Source organism: Rhodamnia argentea, chromosome 1 (genome assembly GCF_020921035.1).
Source record: "Rhodamnia argentea isolate NSW1041297 chromosome 1, ASM2092103v1, whole genome shotgun sequence".
NCBI lineage: Eukaryota > Viridiplantae > Streptophyta > Magnoliopsida > Myrtales > Myrtaceae > Rhodamnia > Rhodamnia argentea.
Genome location: NC_063150.1, coordinates 3,549,885 through 3,569,919, shown reverse-complemented (window position 1 = coordinate 3,569,919; position 20,035 = coordinate 3,549,885). Strand labels below are relative to the sequence as shown.

Here is a 20,035-nt window from a genome sequence, read left to right as displayed (position 1 = left end):
TCGCTGGCGTTGACCGGATGTCGGATCTTCGACACGCGTTGACCGCGTGTCGGTGTCCGACACGTGTCCGACACCGACACGCCGGGGGGGTTTGGCGCGTCGGTGCTTCATAGTTGACAACCCATTTAAGAGGTATGTACATTTTCTTTTACTTTTTTTTCCCTATGAAGCCGGCGAGGGCCGCTCTCGCCGGTCTTAGAAGAAATAATCGAAAAAATAAAAATAGAAAAGTCATATTATTTTTTCCAAATTGTGAAAAAAAATAAAACGGATTTTTTTTTAAATTATATAAATGATAAAACTTGTCCGGAATGATTTAGTAATATTTTTATAAGTATTTTTAGATTGGATCAAATATAAAAGTGTTTTAGTAATATGAGTCGGATTAGGTATGGGTTAAAAAAATTACACTTTGCATAAACGAGTCGTAAACGGTTTAATCAATCAATTTGGGTTGGACCATGTATGATCCGACCCTATTGGTCTACATGTAATCATTTCCTTTCACTACATTGATCCCTTCAACCTTCCTCGTATTAGGTTGTAGAACTCAACACAAGATGCGAGTGGAGAAGATTGATGCGTCCTCGACCTGTCGATTCGAGCGGGGATGTTGTTCATTCTTGAACTGCGCTATCAAAATGACTGTTACCTGGTACGATGCCTGAGTTACCAGATTTTCTCCTCATAATGTTGGTTGTGAGTGGATCGGTTCTCTCTTCTCAATGAATGCTTTCTTTGAATTGAACCAATTACATCGATCGATTACAAGATAAGGAGATTCTGGGTAAAGAAAAACATCAGTTTCGAATTCAATACACCTTTACAATGAAAAGCATTGAGTTAGGGCCAATTACTGTTGCTACTGTTCTCTGCGCACGATTTTCCCCACGAGCTTCTTGCTTTTGAATCCGACGTAGCTAAAGATTGGTGTATCGGGGACCGGAAGGCACTTGACGACCCAAGCGATAGGCCAATACGCGGCGGCGATCCCGATGCACGCGCCCCACTGGCCCCAGCTCAACCGCTCAGCGTCGGCAAACCGCTTCAGGAACTCCACCATCACCACCTGGAGGACCACCGTCACTAAGATGATCCCGAGGAACAGCTTGTTCTTGTGAATGCCCTCGAACACGTTCTTCTTCTCGAGCTTCCTCGCGTTGAACTCATTGAAGACCTGGCACAGGACGAACGCGTTGAATATCAGTGTCTGCTTCACTGCCTCGTCGACCCCGAAGATCGATTCGCCCTTGAATTGTAGAGTGAGGAGGACCGCCATTTGATACGTTGCTTGCGCTGCAACATTCCGCCACATGACGTTAGTTATGAGTGGCTCGGTCCGGCCCACGGGGGACTTCTCCATGAGCTCCCTGGTCGGCCTCTCAGTGGCTAGGGCGAGGGCGCCGAGCGTGTCCATGATCAGGTTCACCCATAAGAGCTGGACCGCCGTTAGGGGGACGTCACCGGAGGAGACTGCAGCCACGAAGTTGATCACAAGGGCTGCGATGTTCACCGTGAGTTGAAACTGGATGAACTTCTGGATGTTAGTGTAGACACATCGACCCCACCGCAGCACCGTCACCACAGAGGCGAAGTTGTCGTCGAGGATGACAATGTCGGAGCTCTCTTTGGCGACCTCAGTGCCTTGGATGCCCATCGAGAGCCCGATGTCGGCTTCCTTGAGGGCCGGTGCATCGTTGCTGCCATCCCCAGTGACGGCGACCGCATGGCCTTTTTGCTTCAGGCACTGAACCATGAGAAGCTTATCGAAAGGCGAGGATCTCGCCATGACCTGGATTGTCTCGACTCTCTCAAGCCTCTCCTCAGGCGTGTAGCTGCGGAACTCAGCTCCTTCCACGATGGCTCCATTGGAGGCATCGTCCCCGGGCCTGAGAATCCCGCATTCTGCGGCAATGGCCTTAGCGGTGAAGATGTTGTCTCCCGTTATCATCTTGATGTTCACTCCCGCATCCTGACAGGCCTGGACTGCGCTCTTCACACCAGGGCGGCACGGGTCCTTAATACCAACAAGTCCTAGTAATGTCAGGCTGTCCTCTTGGATCTTCTTCCCTTCTCTTTCTTTGGTTGATTCCTCGGAGACTTGTTTATGAGCAAAAGCGATGCACCTAAGGCTGCTCGCTGCCATCCCCTCAATAATCTGCTCGAACCTCATCCTTTCATCTCCGTCCAAATCTTTCTCTATCCCCGACCCGTCATAGAAGCTTGAACACATGGCCAAGACCATCTCTGCCGCTCCTTTCCAGTGCACGTGGACCGTGTCGTCCACGCTCTTCTTTGTTAGGACACCGCTTCTCTTCTTCTGCGAGTTGAAGGGTTCGACTCGGATGACTTCACAGCCCTTCTTGGTCTCCTCCATGTCCATGGTCAATTGCGAGACTGCCCAGGATAGAATTGCTTTCTCGGTGGGACTACCCGAGAACTCATACTCAGATCTCGAAGATGGCCTATAGACGCTGCCCGTGGTGTTCAAAGCAACCCCATCCTGAATCAAATCCAGGACATACTTGGAGGCAGAGGAGTAGGCGTTTTCTGCCAGGGTGTCTTGGCCGACCCAGAACTTCGTCACCTTCATCTGGTTCATTGTGAGACTGCCAGTCTTGTCGGTGCAAATAGTAGTGGCCGACCCCATTGTCTCGCAGGCCGAAAGCTTCCTCACCATGGCCTGATCCGCCATCATCCTCTTCATCGAATATGCAAGAGTGAGGATTACCGCGAGCGGCAAGCCTACAGGAGTTTCCACCACCATGATGATGCCCACCACGGAATTCATGATATCATCGCCAGTGGTTTGGCCTGCAACATATTCCCGGTTCCCGTTCTCGTCCTGTGTGTTTCCCGTGAAATAGCGAATCAGCAGGACCACGAGGACAAGGAAAGCGACCGCCAAGCCGACTTTGCCAATGGACGAGGTGAGCTTGTTGAGCCGAGCCTGTAAAGGGGTCTGCTCGCTGTTGTCGCGGCTGATAGTGCTCATCATCTCGCCCCACGTCGTGTTCATGCCGACAGAGGTAACCAGCATCTGAGCATACCCATCAGCGACCTTTGTTCCAGAGAACAGGAATGGATTCTCATTGCGGTTCACTTCTACGTGATCACTCTCCCCGGTCATGCTCGATTCATCTACCTAAATTGACAACACAAACGTCGCACATGGTTTAGGGACGCTAGGATTACACAATACGAAGCATTCTGGCCTTAACTTGAAGCAAAGAAAAACGAAACATGAACAAACACGAAACAAGAACAAATGGATTATGTTTTAACCTAACCTTTTCCAGTAGAAATTTTTTTTTTTTTTTCGACAGAGTTTGTTCTACTATGACTAGAATATCAACACCATTACTTTTCCCCTTTTGTCATAGAATCAAGACTATCCAAATGAAAAATTGCCGGGCATCAGGCAGAATATGATGCTCTTCTACGAGTTTTTGGGCTAATTATTCAAACTTTGCTCATATTTATACACATATTTCTGGAGGGAACCAACGTGAGTTAATATGCATATCTAATCTAATGCGTTCTGACAAAAGAAAAAAAAATCTAATGCGTCGAACCAGTACAAATTGTCGTCCATACCTGCAAGGAATGCCCGTCCGAGAACAGTCCGTCTGCCGGAACTTGATCGCCGATCTTCAAACAAACGACATCTCCGACGACGATATCGAACATGGAAACCCGCTGCCGACGACCCTTCCTTATCACATCGATGAGAATGTTAGCGCACACCCGAGACAATTTTTCGAACTGCCGGTTATGGCGGTAATTGCTCACGGCCGACACGGCGATCACGAGGAACACCGCGGCGAATATGCTCCCGCCATCATACCAGCCTTCCTTGACCCCGTTCTCCTTGATCCCGAAACCGAGCGAAAGCCCGGCGCAAACAAGATGAATCATGATCATGAGGTCCTTGAAAGCCTCGAACACGAAATGGAAGAAGCCCTTGGCGGGCGGCTTCTTGTATGAGTTGACGCCAAAAGCATCTTGCCTGCGAGAGACATCGTCGGGGTCGCCCCTTATCCCCGCCGAGACATCAGTTTCGAGTGTGGAGGCGACTTTCCCGACCCCGCCGAATTCCCGGAGGTGGCCGAGGTCCTTGTCGTTGACCAGCTTGGTGAGCCGTGACTGATCAATGTGGAAGAGGGAGCCCGGATGATCAGAGCGAGCGCTCCGAGCCAAGCGCCATTGCTTGGCGAACTTGCGCTCAGCGGGCAAGTCGAGGGCGACCTCGTGGCGAATGAAGCCGCCACGGAGAATGCTCGTCATCGCTCGAAAGAGAGACGCAGGGGCTCGTGATCCTCGAACGAGGTAAGGGTGGCACAATGCAAATAGCAAAAGACGAGGAGAAAAGCTCTGATGCTTGGTTTTGCAATATATGTCGGGAGTCAAACTGCATGCATTTTATAACGTGAGATCAACCGAACCCCTTATCCGAGTGGACTCAGGCGCGACATTTCCTAGAAGTTTACCCGAGATTAGACGTCTCCAACACGATGTTTTGTCTTATAACTTTCTTCCGTCGGTCCTTTTCCTTGTGCATCCATTAACTTACTTCCAATGCAAACTGAGCACGATTATACAACCATTATAGAGAAGAGCAGAGACGTACATACACAAGTATATACTTATTCGATACGAGACCAAGCTTTAAAATGACTGGGATTGAGGTCCGAAGAATAGTTTCTTATGGGAAGCGCTCAGAGATTCTACTCCCACTTTTTCAACCAACGGCACGCTGGAGGGACCCATCTTTGCCGAAATGATTCGCGACATCTCAAGTTTGTTGTTGTACCTAATTAACTCCCATTCAACTTTGGACATTACGGGGGAAAAAAAAAACTTCGGACATTCCCTCCTGGAATTCTTTTCTCCATTCCCAACGCACACGCTCTCTTTACGTCGATTCAACCTATCCATGCAAAATGGTGGTACCAAAAGGAATCTTTAAAATAGGGGACAATACTTTTTTGATAGCTTCTAGTATGAACACTTCATGCCAACAGTTGAAATTCGTTTTGTAATTACTAAAGATGCGAAAGTAAATCCCCCTATTCCCTAATTAGATTATGAAATGCTTGCTTTTATAACCAGCGGTCCAGCACTTGAATTGACGTGCTCACTTAGAGATACGTCATAGGAGTGAGCGATTCTAAGGTCTATACAAATTTCTAAAACATATTCGTTGAAAGCGGCTACTCATTTTTTAGAACTTAGAACTTTCCATGCATACCTAGGTTATACATGTATTCTTAATTGAACCATGCAATGAATTATCACTTCTAATGACCATCATTTACTGCTACAATTCACTGATCATATCTCATATTTATGCACACAAAGATTATAAAACATTAACGAAAAATAAAAGTCTCAGTTATGGATACCACTAGAAATGGAAGCTTGGACTAATAGTTCCATATTACACACTCATTATCGGACTCCATAGACAAAGTATTTGTTTTGGTGACAAGACAATGTCCGGCTTCGGATGCCTCGATGATTGTCGGGGTAATTGCCGCAAACCGTGTAGAAGAAACCACACGCCCACGCCCACGCCCACACCCCCAAAGTAATCATGTTTATGAAAGTATTTTCTAATAAACGGAGCATTAATTAGTAATGCCTATTTATATACAAAATAGCTGGTGATTTTTGCCCTTTTGCTTTTGCTTCCGAGACACGTTTATATAGTGCATGTAAGAATTTATAGACATGTCTAAAGTTACATCGAAAACGACAATTTGAAAAAAGTTACATGCCTTGAGACACCTTTTGTCAATCCAGCATAAACAGGATTTAACTATCATCTTAATTTATTGTTTTATGCGAAAACTTGCTTTAATTGTTTTTATCTTTCGAATTCCATCGCCGTGATTTTGTTCTGGCAAATCTTCTTCTTCTTCTTTTTTTGTTCCAAAGAAAATTCCTTCTTTTTTTGTTGTCTTTTTGGTTTTTTTTCTATCTTTTTCTTTTTTTGTGTGTGCTTTTTTTCGTATCTCTAACTTTGCTATGCTTCTTTGCAGAGCGCGGAAGTCGAATCCTGCATATACTTGCGTCCACATCCCCAGTCTATTCACCAGCAGAGCCGCTTGTCTATTGACATCTTTCTGTTTCGTACGCTCAAATCTCAACACTATACCTGCTCATGGCCGTTTGAATAGGCTTCGAGGCAACTAATTTCCCAACAAAATCGAGCTCACCATGTCAAGTGCACCTCGACTATTACATGTTCGTCGATCTCCTTGGAAGTTGATCAGAAGCACAAACGGAGCCGGCGTACTGCATGCTATCTAGTCTGAGTTGAGCTCACTTGCATTGGGAGTCAGGGTCCAAGAGAATTTCGTACAAAAATGCTCCATATATCTGTACTTTTTCTGTCACATTTTGGAGAAGTTAATTATCAAAAAAATCCTAGACCTATTGTACGTCAGTCAGTTCAACCATAAATTCTCAATTTGACTAATTTAGTTATAAACCGTTTGACGGTATACCAATGTAGTTCTTCCGATCCATTGCGGTCGGAAATTACTGATTTGGATACTGTTGTCCAACGTGGCACGGCTCAAGCTGACATAGGTGAATTTTGCAATTTTTGTAAATTTTGCGATTCTTTTTCTTTTTTTCTTCATTTCCATTTATTTTCTTTCTCTCTTTTATTTTTTATTTTATTTTTTATTTTACTCTGTTGGTCATCTTACGTGGTATGATCTATGTTGACGTGGGCAATTTTTGTAATTCTTTCAAATTTTTTGATTTATTTAGTTTTTTCCAGTTATTTTCTATCCTTTTTCTATTTCCCTCAGTCATTGTACATTGCAGGACCTAGATTTCTGCAATTCTTTTAAATTTTCTGGTTTTTTCCTTTTTTAGTTTTTTCATTTATATTCTTTCCTTTCTTTTTCCTTTTTTCTATTTTTTCTTTCATTTATTTTTTATTTTATTTATTTTTTCTATTTCCCTTTGCTACTCGTCGTACATGGCACAACCTAAGTTGGATGTGGGCGATTTTTGCATTTTTTTTAAATTTGCTGATTTTTTTTTTCTTTTTAGTTTCTTCCATTTATTTTCTTTCCTTCCTTTTTTTTTTTTTTTTTTCTATTTTTATATTTCCCTTGCCAATCACCGGGACCTCGACTTTGGTTGCTGGAGGTCATTGGCCATGGGCGAGGGTCGGGAGTAGGGGTGAGCAACCGGACCGGGTTTACCCGGAACCCGGATCGGCCCACCCGAAAAACAGGGTCGGGAATCGGTTTTTGCCCAAACCGGTCCGGGTTTCTGTTCCAATTTTTGGGAACCGGTTGAAACCGGTTCGGTTTCCGGTTCTAGGTGAAGACCCACCCGGACCGGTTTTAGAAACGGTTTTTAGTTACTTAAAAAAAAAAAGACACCATAATGTAGTATCCAAATAACTATGATTTTGGTTTTATGCTCGTGGTGTTTGAGTTTTTCTAGTGTTGGTTCATGTGCGTTAAATGTTGTGTCTTTTAGCATGTTATTTGAATCTTACAATTTCAGTTCTTTTTTAATGGGTATAACGAAAATTGAAGTGTGATAGAAAGATTTGCATTATGTTAATTCAGCGTTACGGAGGATCATTGTTGCTTTTGATGGATTGCAACTTTTATTTTTTATATCAAGGTTTGTTGCTTTTTGTGAATCATACTATTATTTATTATTATTTTTTGGATTGTTGCTTTTGGTGTATTATAATTTTTTTTGCTCATTTCATCAATGCTCATATTATTTTGATGAAAAAAAAAAGGAAAACAGGTTCTCGGGTAGACCACAAAACCGGACCGAAAAACAGGGTCGGTTCCAAAATAGGTTCCAAGACAAACGGGGTCGGTTCTCGGTTCTAAAAACCAGGAACCGGTTATAACAGGGTCGGTTTCGGGGTCTAGGTTTGGACCCGGCCCACCCGGCCCATGCTCACCCCTAGTCGGGAGGCTACCGCCGTCGGCCATCACCTAGGCTTGGCAAGCTGTGGAGGAAAATAGGAAAAAAAGAAAAAAGACAAGAAAAGGAAAACAATATAAATTTCAGAAAATTTGAAAAAAAAATTGTAAAAATCATCAAGACTGTCAAAATTAGTTTGAAGAACTATATTGATAAATCGTAAAAAATTTTGGACTAAATCGACCAAATTAAACAATTTAGAACTGAACCGACCGCGATATAATAGATTTAACACTTTTTAATCAATTTTCCCCGATTTTGGAGCACAAGAAATGTTGGGTGAGATGTTCAGTTTGAATCGAGTGATTTGTGTATTACTCAGATTCAAATTTTTTTTATGTTGCTAAACACATAACGTATTCTTTCCACTAGAAATGCAAGCTGTTCAAAATTCTACGTTAGCTTGGGTTAAAGAGATGAATGACTCGTACTCGATCGTATTTCATTTAGACATGAGTCGATGGCAAATCGACCTCCTGTACTAACTAATTCCCATCTAAATATCTCATCACGGTAACCGAATTAGTACGGAAGAGCAACATAAGCCTAATATCCTCTTTACACTAATGAACATAGATGTTCTGAAATCCAATGTGTTGAAATACAGAACCAAAAAAAAAAAAAAAAAAGCACATTTGCGGGTTGGTGTTTAGAGGTTTGGTGACTTTGATAAAGTCATTCTGGGAAAGCAAGCTTGGCAGATAATCGTCGTTACGACTTCTGGCATGCAGGAAAAGGCACTTGCCCATCTTGAGGGCCGTAGAGCTTTGCTTACGAGGCTTGAAGCAATACAGCCCTCAATTATTTGGGTCGTGGATAATGGAGAGATCATCAAGATAATCGAGAATATATGGCTTCAAAGAAGATTGATTGGGGGACCTGCTAGTCGAGGGAAGCTAGTCGAGGGAAGTCTAGTATGGCTGTTGATGCGACATATAAGGAGGCACCTAAAGCTCCGTTTGTTTCGCGAAAATGAGTGATTTAAATAATACAAACAAAATAGAGCTTAAATGAAAAGAACATGCCCTATGGGCATTTTTTTTATTTTATTTTAATGAAGAGACTTCTTAGGAAACTTCATCCCATTTAAAATCGCAACTCTTTGCTTTGGAATTGTAGGATACGATTCTTTCCTTGTTGAAACTTCATTCCATTTGTTGGATCTCGGAGGCGTAGCACTCTGATATCGAAAGGTTTAAAAAAGGAAATTTGAAAATAAAGTTTATTCACTCATACTCAAAATGATTACAATGCACATCTATTTATAAGCTTAAGATATGACTCTACGTCTACTCTAGACACACGAACAGACACGTCTAGATTCATAACATTCAAAGCTATCTTGAAAGACTAGTAATAATAAATAGACATAATTTCCTAGGTAACAACTCCCTAGATTTCAAGTATCAAGATGAACTTGGGTTACGAAGAGTCTCCTTGAGATCCGAAAAGTCTTTTGAGGTTTCCAACAGCCTCCCTTAAACCAAGCTCATCTTGACCATGCCTATCATCCTCTTGAATTTAAGGAAGGAGTCTGTCTTCAACGGCTTCGTGAACATGTCAGCCACTTGGTCTTCCGACTTGCAATACTGTAGCACAATCTCCTCGGATTTCACTAGATCTCAAATGAAGTGATACTTTATATCGATGTGCTTGCTTCTTCCATGAAAGACCGGATTCTTTGCAAGGGCTATGACTGACTTATTATCACAATTAATCACCGTCGCATGCTCCTGCTTATGACGTAGCTCAGCGAGCATCGAACGTAGCCAGACTGCTTGAGTTACATAATAACCCGCTGCTATGTATTCTGCTTCTGCCTTGGACAAAGCAACCACCTGTTGCTTCTTTGAGGACCAAGAAAAAATTCCATTTCCTAAAGAGAAAACATAACCGGAAGTACTTTTCCTTTCTCCAATATCGCCTCCCCAATCACCGTCTGTATATCCCACAAGCTGAAAATCATTAGAAGAATTGTAGAATATACCATCATCCATAGTACCTTTAATGTATCGAAGAATCCTTTTTGCCGCTTGCAAGTGTGATTGTCTAGGAGTCTCCATAAATCCGCTTACCATCCCAACACTATAAACAAGATCTGGCCGAGTAGAAGTCAAATATCGTAGACTCCCAACTAACCTCTTGAAATAAGTGGGATCAACTTCGGAACCACTTCCGTCTTTTGTCAACTTCAATCTTTCCTCCATTGGAGTGCTAATTGGTTTACAAGTAGCCATCTTGAAACGCTCAAGAATATCCTTGGCATACTTTTGTTAACAAACAAAGATACCATCCTCCGATTGTGTGACTTCAAGGCCAAGAAAATAATACATGAGACCCATGTCCGCCATCTCGAACTCACGAGTCATGGCCTTCCTGAAGTTACAAATCATCTCTTGACAATCTCCAGTAAATATGAGATCATCGACATATAAGCAAACAATGAGCAACTTACTAGTCAAGCCAACCTTGACATATAAGGTATGCTCATATGGACAGCGAATAAAGCCATGATGCATGAAATAAGAATCAATTCCGGTATACCAGGCTCGTGGTGCTTGTTTGAGGCCGTAAAGAGCTTTCTTCAATTTATAGACTAAGCCCTCTTGTCCTTTCTTGACATAGCCCTCTGGTTGATCCACATACACCTCTTCTTCAAGTACGCTATTGAGAAACGCGGACTTGACATCCATTTGGTGGATTTTCCAACGCCTTTGAGCAGCCAAGGCAAAAATCATGTTAATAGTATCCATTCTTGCAACCGGAGCAAATACCTCAAAATAGTCAATCCCGGGTTTCTATTTATAACCCTTGACAACAAGGCGAGCCTTCAACCGATCAACATCACCATTAGGCTTATACTTGGTCTTATAGACCCATTTCACGCCGATGGACTTCTTGCCTTTTGGAAGAGACGTGAGTTCCCACGTATCATTCTTCTCGATCGCATGTATCTCATCATCCATAGCAATAACCCAACCATCATCTTGGGAAGCCTCCTTAAAGTGTGTCGGATCACAATCTGCAAAGAGAGCAAAATTGATAATTTCTTCATCGGAGGGATCATCATCTTTCGACAAAGTGCAATCCCTCAAACGAGCAGGTAATACTCGTTCTCACCGTGGACGTGAGGATGTTTCGACAATATTTTCGACAAGATTGTCAACAGAATTTTCGACAGAATTCGATTGAGTCTCTGCTGTCGAATTAGGCTGCATCAAACCCATTGCTGGTTCAGATTGACTATCCGAATTGGGTTGAACCGACTCCTCCTCATCGACGACAAAGTGAAACTGCCTCTTTTCTTCCGTGTTCCACGTCCATTCAGCTTCCTCATCGAAAGTGACATCTCGATTGATAACCACATTCTTCGTTATAGGATTATACAACCGATAACCCTTTATCTCATTACCAGAACCGAGAAAGATGTACTTCTCACTCTTCTCATCAAGCTTCTTGCGAAGCTCATTTGGAACATGGGCATAAGCAATACACCCAAACACTTGAAGATGTTGAACTCAAGGGATTCGACCACTCCACACCTCCGCCGGAGTCTTGAACTCAAGACCTTTAGTAGGACATCGATTCAACAAATAAATACCACAGTCAACCGCCTCCACCCAAAAATGTTTAGGCAAATTTTTGGAATGGAGCATGGTACGTACCATATCGACAATAATGCGGTTTTTTCTTTCCGCTACTCCGTTCTGTTGAGGAGTATACCGTGCTGTTAATTGATGCTTAATGCCGCATTGCTTGAAGAAACCATCTCCAATCAAGTATTCTGTGCCACGATCGGTTCGAAGAATTTGAATTTTGTGCCCACTTTGTTTTTCTACATAGGTTTTGAACTCCTTAAAAGCATCGATGGTATCTGATTTTTGCTTCAAGAAATAAACCCATGTTTTTCGACTAAAGTCATCGATGAAGGTAACAAAATACCTGTACCCCTAATTCGACGACTCACCGAGCGGTCCACAGAGGTCGGAGTGCACTAGCTCCAACGGCCTTGAAGCTCTCCATGATTTTCCCGAAGGGAAGCTTTCTCTGCACTTCTTCCCAATAACACATGGTTCACATATCTTCTTCGGAGAAGAAATTTCGGGTAGTCCACGTACCATCTTCTTTTGAGACAACAGCTTCAAGCTGTCAAAATTCACATGTCCGAACCGCTTGTGCCAAAGCCATGTCGAATCTTGCACTGAGGCACTAAAGCATGACGTAGCATAATTAATATACAAAGTAAAAAGTCGATTTCGAGCCATTTTTACCTTTGCAATCAGCCCTCCTTTGCCATTATGAACCGTGCAAAGTTCATCATTAATGGTCATGTGATACCCTCGCTCGGACAACCGTCCCATGCTTAGGAGATTTTCTCGAAGACTGGGACCATAATGGACGTCGGAAATGCTTTGAACCGACTCATCTTTTGCCTTGATTTTAATTGTCCCCTTTCCCATGATAGGAACTCTGGTATTATTTCCGAACCTCACCTCCGAACGAAAGGTGTCATCGAATTTCGAGAACAATTCCTTCGCGCCACACATGTGATTGCTGCATCCGGTGTCTAAGTACCAAACATTCTTCTGGTTCTCCACCGTAGAATTACACGTGAATAAAAGAGCATTATCTTGCTCACCATCACCATCAACATCAACATGTCTATCGACAGATCTTGCTACATTTGCATGAAACTTTTGACCACCAATCTTCCTACTTCGACATTCAGATTTATAGTGCCCATATTTTTTACAATTAAAACACTGAATAAGGGACTTATCTTTTCGTTGTCCAGCATACTTCTCGTGCCGCTTTGAATCTCTCCTTTGATTAGAAAGATTCTTCTTTTCACCGGGCAACACCAACCGGCTTTGCAAAGCTTCCTCCACCGTCTTGGATTTCTCCTTGAGTTGCTGCTCGTGCATTTGTAGAGAGCCCACCAACTCATCGACGGACAAGATGGAGAGATCACGTGACTCTTCGATGGAAGTCACAATATATTCGAACTGCAAAGTTAGAGTTCGAAGTATCTTTTCAACAATCTGTTGATCAACAATAGTCTCACCATTGGCCTTCATTTGATTGACAAGAGCCAATGTCCGTGAGAAATAGTCAGAAATGGACTCCGACTTTTCCATCCGAAGGAGCTCGAATTGTCGACGAAGAGTTTGAAGTCGAACCTTCCGGACCTTCTCAACGCCTTTGTATATGTTGGTGAGAGTGTCCCAAGCTTCTTTTGCCATCTTCGAATTCTCCACTTTTTCAAAGATTGACGAATCTATTGCTTGAAAGATGTAAAAGAGAGCCTTACGATCTTTCTTACAATTTTCTTTTAGCGTCCTCTGCTCCTCCGCTCTCAAATCTGCTGGCGCTTCTGGCTCCACGAATCCTTCTTCTATAATCTCGGTCAGCTCCCGAAACCCGAATAGCACCTCCATCTGAATTTTCCAATGCTCAAAATTCTTCCCATCGAACCTTGGGATTTGAGGTTGGACCATCCCGGCACCACTCACAGAAGCCATCTCACTCGAGATAGATTTTACAAAACTTAGCCAAACTGGCTAAACCGGCCAAACTAGCTCTGATACCAAATGTTGGATCTCGGAGGCGCAACACTCTGATACCGAAAGGTTTAAAGAAGGAAATTTGGAAATAAAGTTTATTCACTCATACTCAAAATGATTACAATGCACATCTATTTATAAGCTTAAGATATGACTCTACGTCTACTCTAGACATACGAATAGACACGTCTAGATTCATAACATTCAAAGCTATCTTGAAAGACTAGCAACAATAAATAGACATAATTTCTTAGGTAACAACCCCCTAGATTTCAAGTATCAAGATGAACTTGGGTTACGAAGAGTCTCTTTGAGACCCGAAAAGTCTTTTGAGGTTTCCAACACCATTTAAAATCTACGTCCTAGATTTCAGTCTCAATCAATCCCTTTCTAAACCTCTTTTTTGACATGTAACTCGTGTTATTTAAGTCCGGGGTGGCAAACAGTCCCTAGAAAAGTTCCAGATGTCCTCAAAATGCATACAAAGAAATACACTCGGATTACCTAAGTTTTGCAATACAATGGTAGTCCACGATGACCGAAAAAAAAAAAAAAAACAAAGTTTAGACCAAAAAATTTAGGTCACCTAAACTCACTTTTCGTGTCATTCGACCGCTCTGTTAGTAAACTAGATGTTCGATGCTGTCGATGTTTGCGTTCCAAATTCAGAGAATAATGCCCGACTTGAATTGAGTTAATTAGAAATTTATGATTGACGGTGTTATGAATTTATTCCTTGCCTTGACATAGTCTACGCACGCGATTAATTTCGATTCAGTCACTTTGTTCTTCACGCAATTTTTCTCATGATTTTGTCCTTCGCATCCTTGGCTCTATGAAGGCCACTCGTGCTATGGAATTCGTCGGTTTCTTCATGCTCATGTCTGAACTTGCATGCTTTACTTGGACATTGGCGGGGCTAAGGATTCAACAATATATTAGGTGAAACGTTTATTTTACAAAAAAAATCTAAAGTATGAAATGTACAAATGAAAATTTCTAAAATAATAGTTTCGGGCTTTGGCGTCGAGCCATTCAATTTGCCGAGCCCAGATAAGCCGAGCTCGATCTTTTGACCCGTGCCAAAACTCAAAAGACCAATCGATAGATTACACATTCCTCACAGGATGAAAAGAATCGAGTTAGAACTAATTAGTGTTGCTAATGTTCTCCGCGCACAATTTTCCTCCAGAGCTTCTTGCTTTTCAATCCCAAGTAGCTGAAGATTGGTGTATCAGGGACCGGAATGCACTTGACCACCCAACCGATAGGCCAAGACATGGCCGCGATCCCGACGCACGCCCCCCATTGTCCCCAGCTCAGCCGCTCCGTGTTGGCGAACCGCTTCAGGAACTCGACCATCACCACCTGGAGGACCACCGTCGCGAAGATGATCCCGAGGAACAGCTTGTTCTTGTGTACGCCCTCAAACACGTTCTTCTTCTCCAGCTTCCTTGCGTTGAACTCGTTGAAGACCTGGCACAGGACGAACGCATTGAATATCAGCATCCTGTTCACCGCCTCGTCCACGCCGAAGATCGATTCGCCCTTGAACTGTAGAGTGAGGAGGACGGCCATTTGGTATGTTGCTTGGGCCACAAGGTTCCTCCACATGATGTTGGTAATGAGTGGTTCGGTCCAGCCCACGGGGGGCTTCTCCATGAGCTCCCTGGTGGGTCGCTCCGTGGCCAAGGCGAGGGCGCCGAGCGTGTCCATGATCAGGTTCACCCATAAGAGCTGGACTGCTGTCAGGGGGACATCGCCGGAGGAGACTGCCACCACGAAGTTGATGACAAGGGCCGCAACATTCACAGTGAGCTGGAATTGGATGAACTTCTGGATGTTATTGTAGATGCATCGACCCCACCGCAGCATCGTCACCACAGAGGCGAAGTTGTCGTCGAGGATGACAATGTCGGAGCTCTCCTTGGCAACCTCAGTGCCTTGGATGCCCATCGAGAGCCCAATGTCGGCTTCCTTGAGGACCGGTGCGTCGTTCGTGCCGTCCCCAGTGACGGCAACCATATGACCTTTCTGCTTCAGGCATTGAACCATGAGAAGCTTATCGAAAGGCGAGGATCTCGCCATGACCTGGATTTTCTCGACTCTTCGAAGCCTCTCCTCGGGCGTGTAATTGCGGAACTCAGCTCCTTCCACGACGGCTCTATTGAAGGCATCATCCCCGGGCCTGAGAAGCCCGCATTCTGCAGCAATGGCCTTAGCGGTGAAGATGTTGTCTCCCGTTATCATCTTGATGTTCACTCCCGCGTCCTGACAAGCTTGGACGGCACTCTTCACGCCGGGACGGCACGGGTCCTTAATGCCGACCAGTCCCAGTAATGTCAGGCTGTCGTCTTGGATCTTCTTCCCGTCTTTTCTTTCTTTGATTGCTTCCTCGGAGACTTGTTTATGAGCAAAAGCGATGCACCTGAGGCTGCTCGCCGCCATCCCCTGGATAATCTGCTCGAATCTCATCCTTTCATCTCCATCCAAATCTTTCTCTATCCCCGACCCGTCATAAAAGCTTGAACACATGGCCAAGACCATCTCTGCCGCTCCTTTCCAGTGCACATGGAATGTGTCGTCCACGCTCTTCTTTGTTAGGACACCGCTTCTCTTCTTCTGCGAGTTGAAGGCTTCGACTCGGATGACTTCACAGCCCTTCTTGGTCTCCTCCATGTCCACGGTCAGTTGTGAAACCGCCCAGGATAGAATTGCTTTCTCGGTCGGACTACCCGAGAACTCATACTCACATCCCCAAGACGGCCTATAGACGCTGCCCGTGGTGTTCAAAGCGACCCCATCCTGAATCAAATCCAGGACATACTTGGAGGCAGAGGAGTAGGCGTTTTCTGCCTGGGAGTCTTGGCCGACCCAGAACTTCGTCACCTTCATCTGGTTCATTGTGAGACTGCCAGTCTTGTCGGTGCAAATAGTGGTGGCCGACCCCATTGTCTCGCAGGCCGAAAGCTTCCTCACCATGGCCTGATCCGCTATCATCCTCTTCATCGAATATGCAAGAGTGAGGATTACCGCGAGCGGCAAGCCTAAAGGAATTTCGACCACCATGATGATGCCCACCACGGAATTCATGATATCACCACCCGTGGTTTGGCCTGCAACATATTCCCGGTTCCCGTTCTCGTCCTGTGTGTTTCCCGTGAATAGCGAATCAGCAGGACCACGAGAACAAGGAAAGCGACTGCCAAGCCGACTTTGCCAATGGACGAGGTGAGCTTGTTGAGCCGAGCCTGTAAAGGGGTCTGCTCGCTGTTGTCGCGGCTGATAGTGCTCATCATCTCGCCCCACGTCGTGTTCATGCCGACAGAGGTAACCAGCATCTGAGCATACCCATCAGCGACCTTTGTTCCAGAGAACAGGAATGGATTCTCATTGCGGTTCACTTCTACGTGATCACTCCCCCCCGGTCATGCTCGATTCATCAACCTAAATTGACAACACAAACGTCGCACATGGTTTAGGGACGCTAGGATTACACAATACGAAGCATTCTGGTCTTAACTTGAAGCAAAGAAAAACGAAACATGAACAATCACGAAACAAGAACAAATGGATTATGTTTTTACCTAACCTTTTCCAGTAGATTTTTTTTTTTTTTCGACAGAGTTTGTTCTACTATGACTAGAATATCAACACCATTACTTTTCCCCTTTTGTCATAGAATCAAGACTATCCAAATGAAAAATTGCCGGGCATCAGGCAGAATATGATGCTCTTCTACGAGTTTTTGGGCTAATTATTCAAACTTTGCTCATATTTATACACATATTTCTGGAGGGAACCAACGTGAGTTAATATGCATATCTAATCTAATGCGTTCTGATAAAAAAAAAAAAATCTAATGCGTCGAACCAGTACAAATTGTCATCCATACCTGCAAGGAATGCCCGTCCAGGAACAGTCCGTCTGCCGGAACTTGATCGCCGATCTTCAAACAAACGACATCTCCGACGACGATCTCGAACATGGAAACCCGCTGCCGACGACCCTTCCTTATCACATCGATGAGAATGTTAGCGCTCACCCTAGACAATTTTTCGAACTGCCGGTTCCGGCGGTAATTGTTCACGGCCGACACGGTGATCACGAGGAACACCGCGGCGAATATGCTCCCGCCATCATACTAGCCTTCCTTGACCCCATTCTCCTTGATCCCAAAACCGAGCGAAAGCCCGGCGCAAACAAGATGAATCATGATCATGAGGTCCTTGAAAGCCTCGAACACGAAGTGGAAGAAGCCCTTGGTGGGCAGCTTCTTGTATGAGTTGACGCCAAAAGCATCTTGCCTGCGAGAGACGTCGTCGGGGTCGCCCCTTATCCCGGCCGAGACATCAGTTTCGAGTGTGGAGGCGACTTTCCCGACCCCGTCGAATTCCCGGAGGTGGCCAAGGTCCTTGTCGTTGACTAGCTTGGTGAGCCGTGACTGATCAATGTGGAAGAGGGAGCCTGGATGATCAGAGCGAGCGCTCCGAGCCAGATCGGGGATCGAAATCGAAGTGTAGGAAGGGGATTTTCTAGGGAATTTCCTTGTTTTCTTTGCGGACGTAGTGATGGCTCGGTAGGAATAGATGGTGGCGAAGGCCAAGCGCCATTGCTTGGCGAACTTGCGCACAGCAGGCAAGTCGAGAGAGACCTCGTAGCGAACGAAGTCGCCACGGAGAATGCTCGTCATCGCTCGAAAGAGAGACGCAGGGGCTCGTGATCCTCGAACGAGGTAAGGGTGGCACAATGCAAATAGCAAAAGACAGGGAGAAAAGCTCTGATGCTTGGTTTTGCAATATATGTCGGGAGACAAACTGCATGCATTTTATAACGTGAGATCAACCGACTTTGCCTCCGTTTTGACTTAAATTTATTTTTAATACGAATTATATTTAAAAAAAATAAGATAAATTACGATAGATAAATCAATTAAAAAGAGAGAGCGATAGAGAAAGAGAGAAAAGCTCTCGTCGCCGCCGCCGCCCTCAACCATCATTGAGAAGGGCAGGCGAGGGTGGGGGATGGCCGGTGACTACGGCCCTCGCCCAGACTTGTCCAAGGGCCATCATTGATGGTGGTCGATCGCTAGTAGTGTTGACGACGACACAAATGGATTATATTAAAGAATATTTCACGCTCCATTGATCGCTAGAAGTGTCGTCAACAAATCGCTAGTAGTGTTGACGACTGACAATCCTTTTGTGTCGAGGTCAGGTAATCACGTTGGAGGGCTTCTAGTAGTTCCCCCGTGAATTTCCTCGAAGGTGTGTCTAGGTCAGGTAATCACGTACTGGCCCGTATTTAATGGTTTTCCCCCAGGGTCAACACCACACGTGGCGCTATATACCTGTCTCTATCTTATCTATTCTAAATTATTAATTTATTTAATGTGTTCCTGAATTTTAAAACGTATTTAATTTAATTTAATAATTATATAAAAATACTTAATATTGTCCTTAATCCAGAGAGCAAATCGAACACGTATCAAAAATTTAGAGATCGCATTGAATAAATTAAAAGTCAAGGATGACATTGCACATTGGGACACTTTGTATATTAAATTTTATTTTTATATATACATATTAAATTATTTATTTTTATGATTGCACAAATAAATAAATAATAATAATAAGTCCTAAAATGAATTTACATAATAATTCTGACACCCTCTTGTTTCGGCCACCAAAATGCAACACAAGAGAGAAAGAATAGAGTGGGATTCATCTCATCAGGTGTCCTTCTCCACGCTAAACCACGAACCCCGCACCCCTCGTCGATTGAGCGGCTCCCGGGCAGAAAAATGCTGCGGTCCATTGTCAGAGCCGCAACCACAATGTCAAAATGTGGCCGCCTGTTCGACCCCACCTCTTCTAAATATGCGGCGTGCATCAAGCGTACCTCAACTTGTCGAGGAAGAACGCCAAGTTGGCACCGATGGTAGTACCACATCGGTCAGCAAATAGAGAAAGAGAGGGGCACATCCTTATAAAATGGGGCCTCAAAGCATTGTAGCGTGCTAGGCGGGACGGGCCAACGGGCTAGATTTTGATTTTAAAGGACAAAATTTGCATTAATAATTTGTGGGATGCGAGTCTTACCGTGTCCAATCTATGACTTCTTACATGCTCTATATAAACGTGTCTCGGAAGCAAAAGCAAAAGGGCAAAAATCACCAGCTATTTTGTATATAAATAGGCATTACTAATTAATGCTCCGTTTATTAGAAAATACTTTCATAAACATGATTACTTTGGGGGTGTGGGCGTGGGCGTGGGCGTGTGGTTTCTTCTACACGGTTTGCGGCAATTACCCCGACAATCATCGAGGCATCCGAAGCCGGACATTGTCTTGTCACCAAAACAAATACTTTGTCTATGGAGTCTGATAATGAGTGTGTAATATGGAATTATTAGTCCAAGCTTCCATTTCTAGTGGTATCCATAACTGAGACTTTTATTTTTCGTTAATGTTTTATAATCTTTGTGTGCATA

The 20,035-nt window shown here is 44.1% G+C and overlaps 1 protein-coding gene and 1 pseudogene across 2 annotated transcripts; both read right to left on the bottom strand.

Annotated features, from left to right (window-relative positions):
- Positions 1-804: 804 nt before the first annotated feature.
- Positions 805-18,115, bottom strand: LOC125316367 (putative calcium-transporting ATPase 13, plasma membrane-type). Of its 2 annotated transcripts, XM_048284553.1 has the most exons (3): positions 17,996-18,115; positions 3,598-4,169; positions 807-3,145 (listed from the first exon to the last, which is right to left on the bottom strand). In XM_048284553.1, the coding sequence occupies exons 2-3, from the start codon at positions 3,922-3,924 to the stop codon at positions 863-865; spliced, it is 2,610 nt and encodes an 869-aa protein (XP_048140510.1). In that variant the 5' UTR covers positions 3,925-4,169; positions 17,996-18,115; the 3' UTR covers positions 807-862. The 2 variants fall into 2 exon arrangements, with proteins under 2 accessions (XP_048140506.1, XP_048140510.1); XM_048284549.1 differs by lacking the exon at positions 17,996-18,115 and having other exon boundaries at positions 805-3,145; positions 3,598-4,287.
- On the bottom strand, positions 14,478-18,313 carry LOC125316365 (annotated as a pseudogene).
- Positions 18,314-20,035: the final 1,722 nt, after the last annotated feature.

Coding starts and splice junctions, on each gene's coding strand:
- LOC125316367 (XM_048284549.1), bottom strand. CDS start 4,287: ATGACGAGCATTCTCCGTGGCGGCTTCATTCGCCACGAGGTCGCCCTC. Junction 3,146..3,597: donor CGGACGGGCATTCCTTGCAG/GTATGGACGACA, acceptor TTGTCAATTTAG/GTAGATGAATCGAGCATGAC.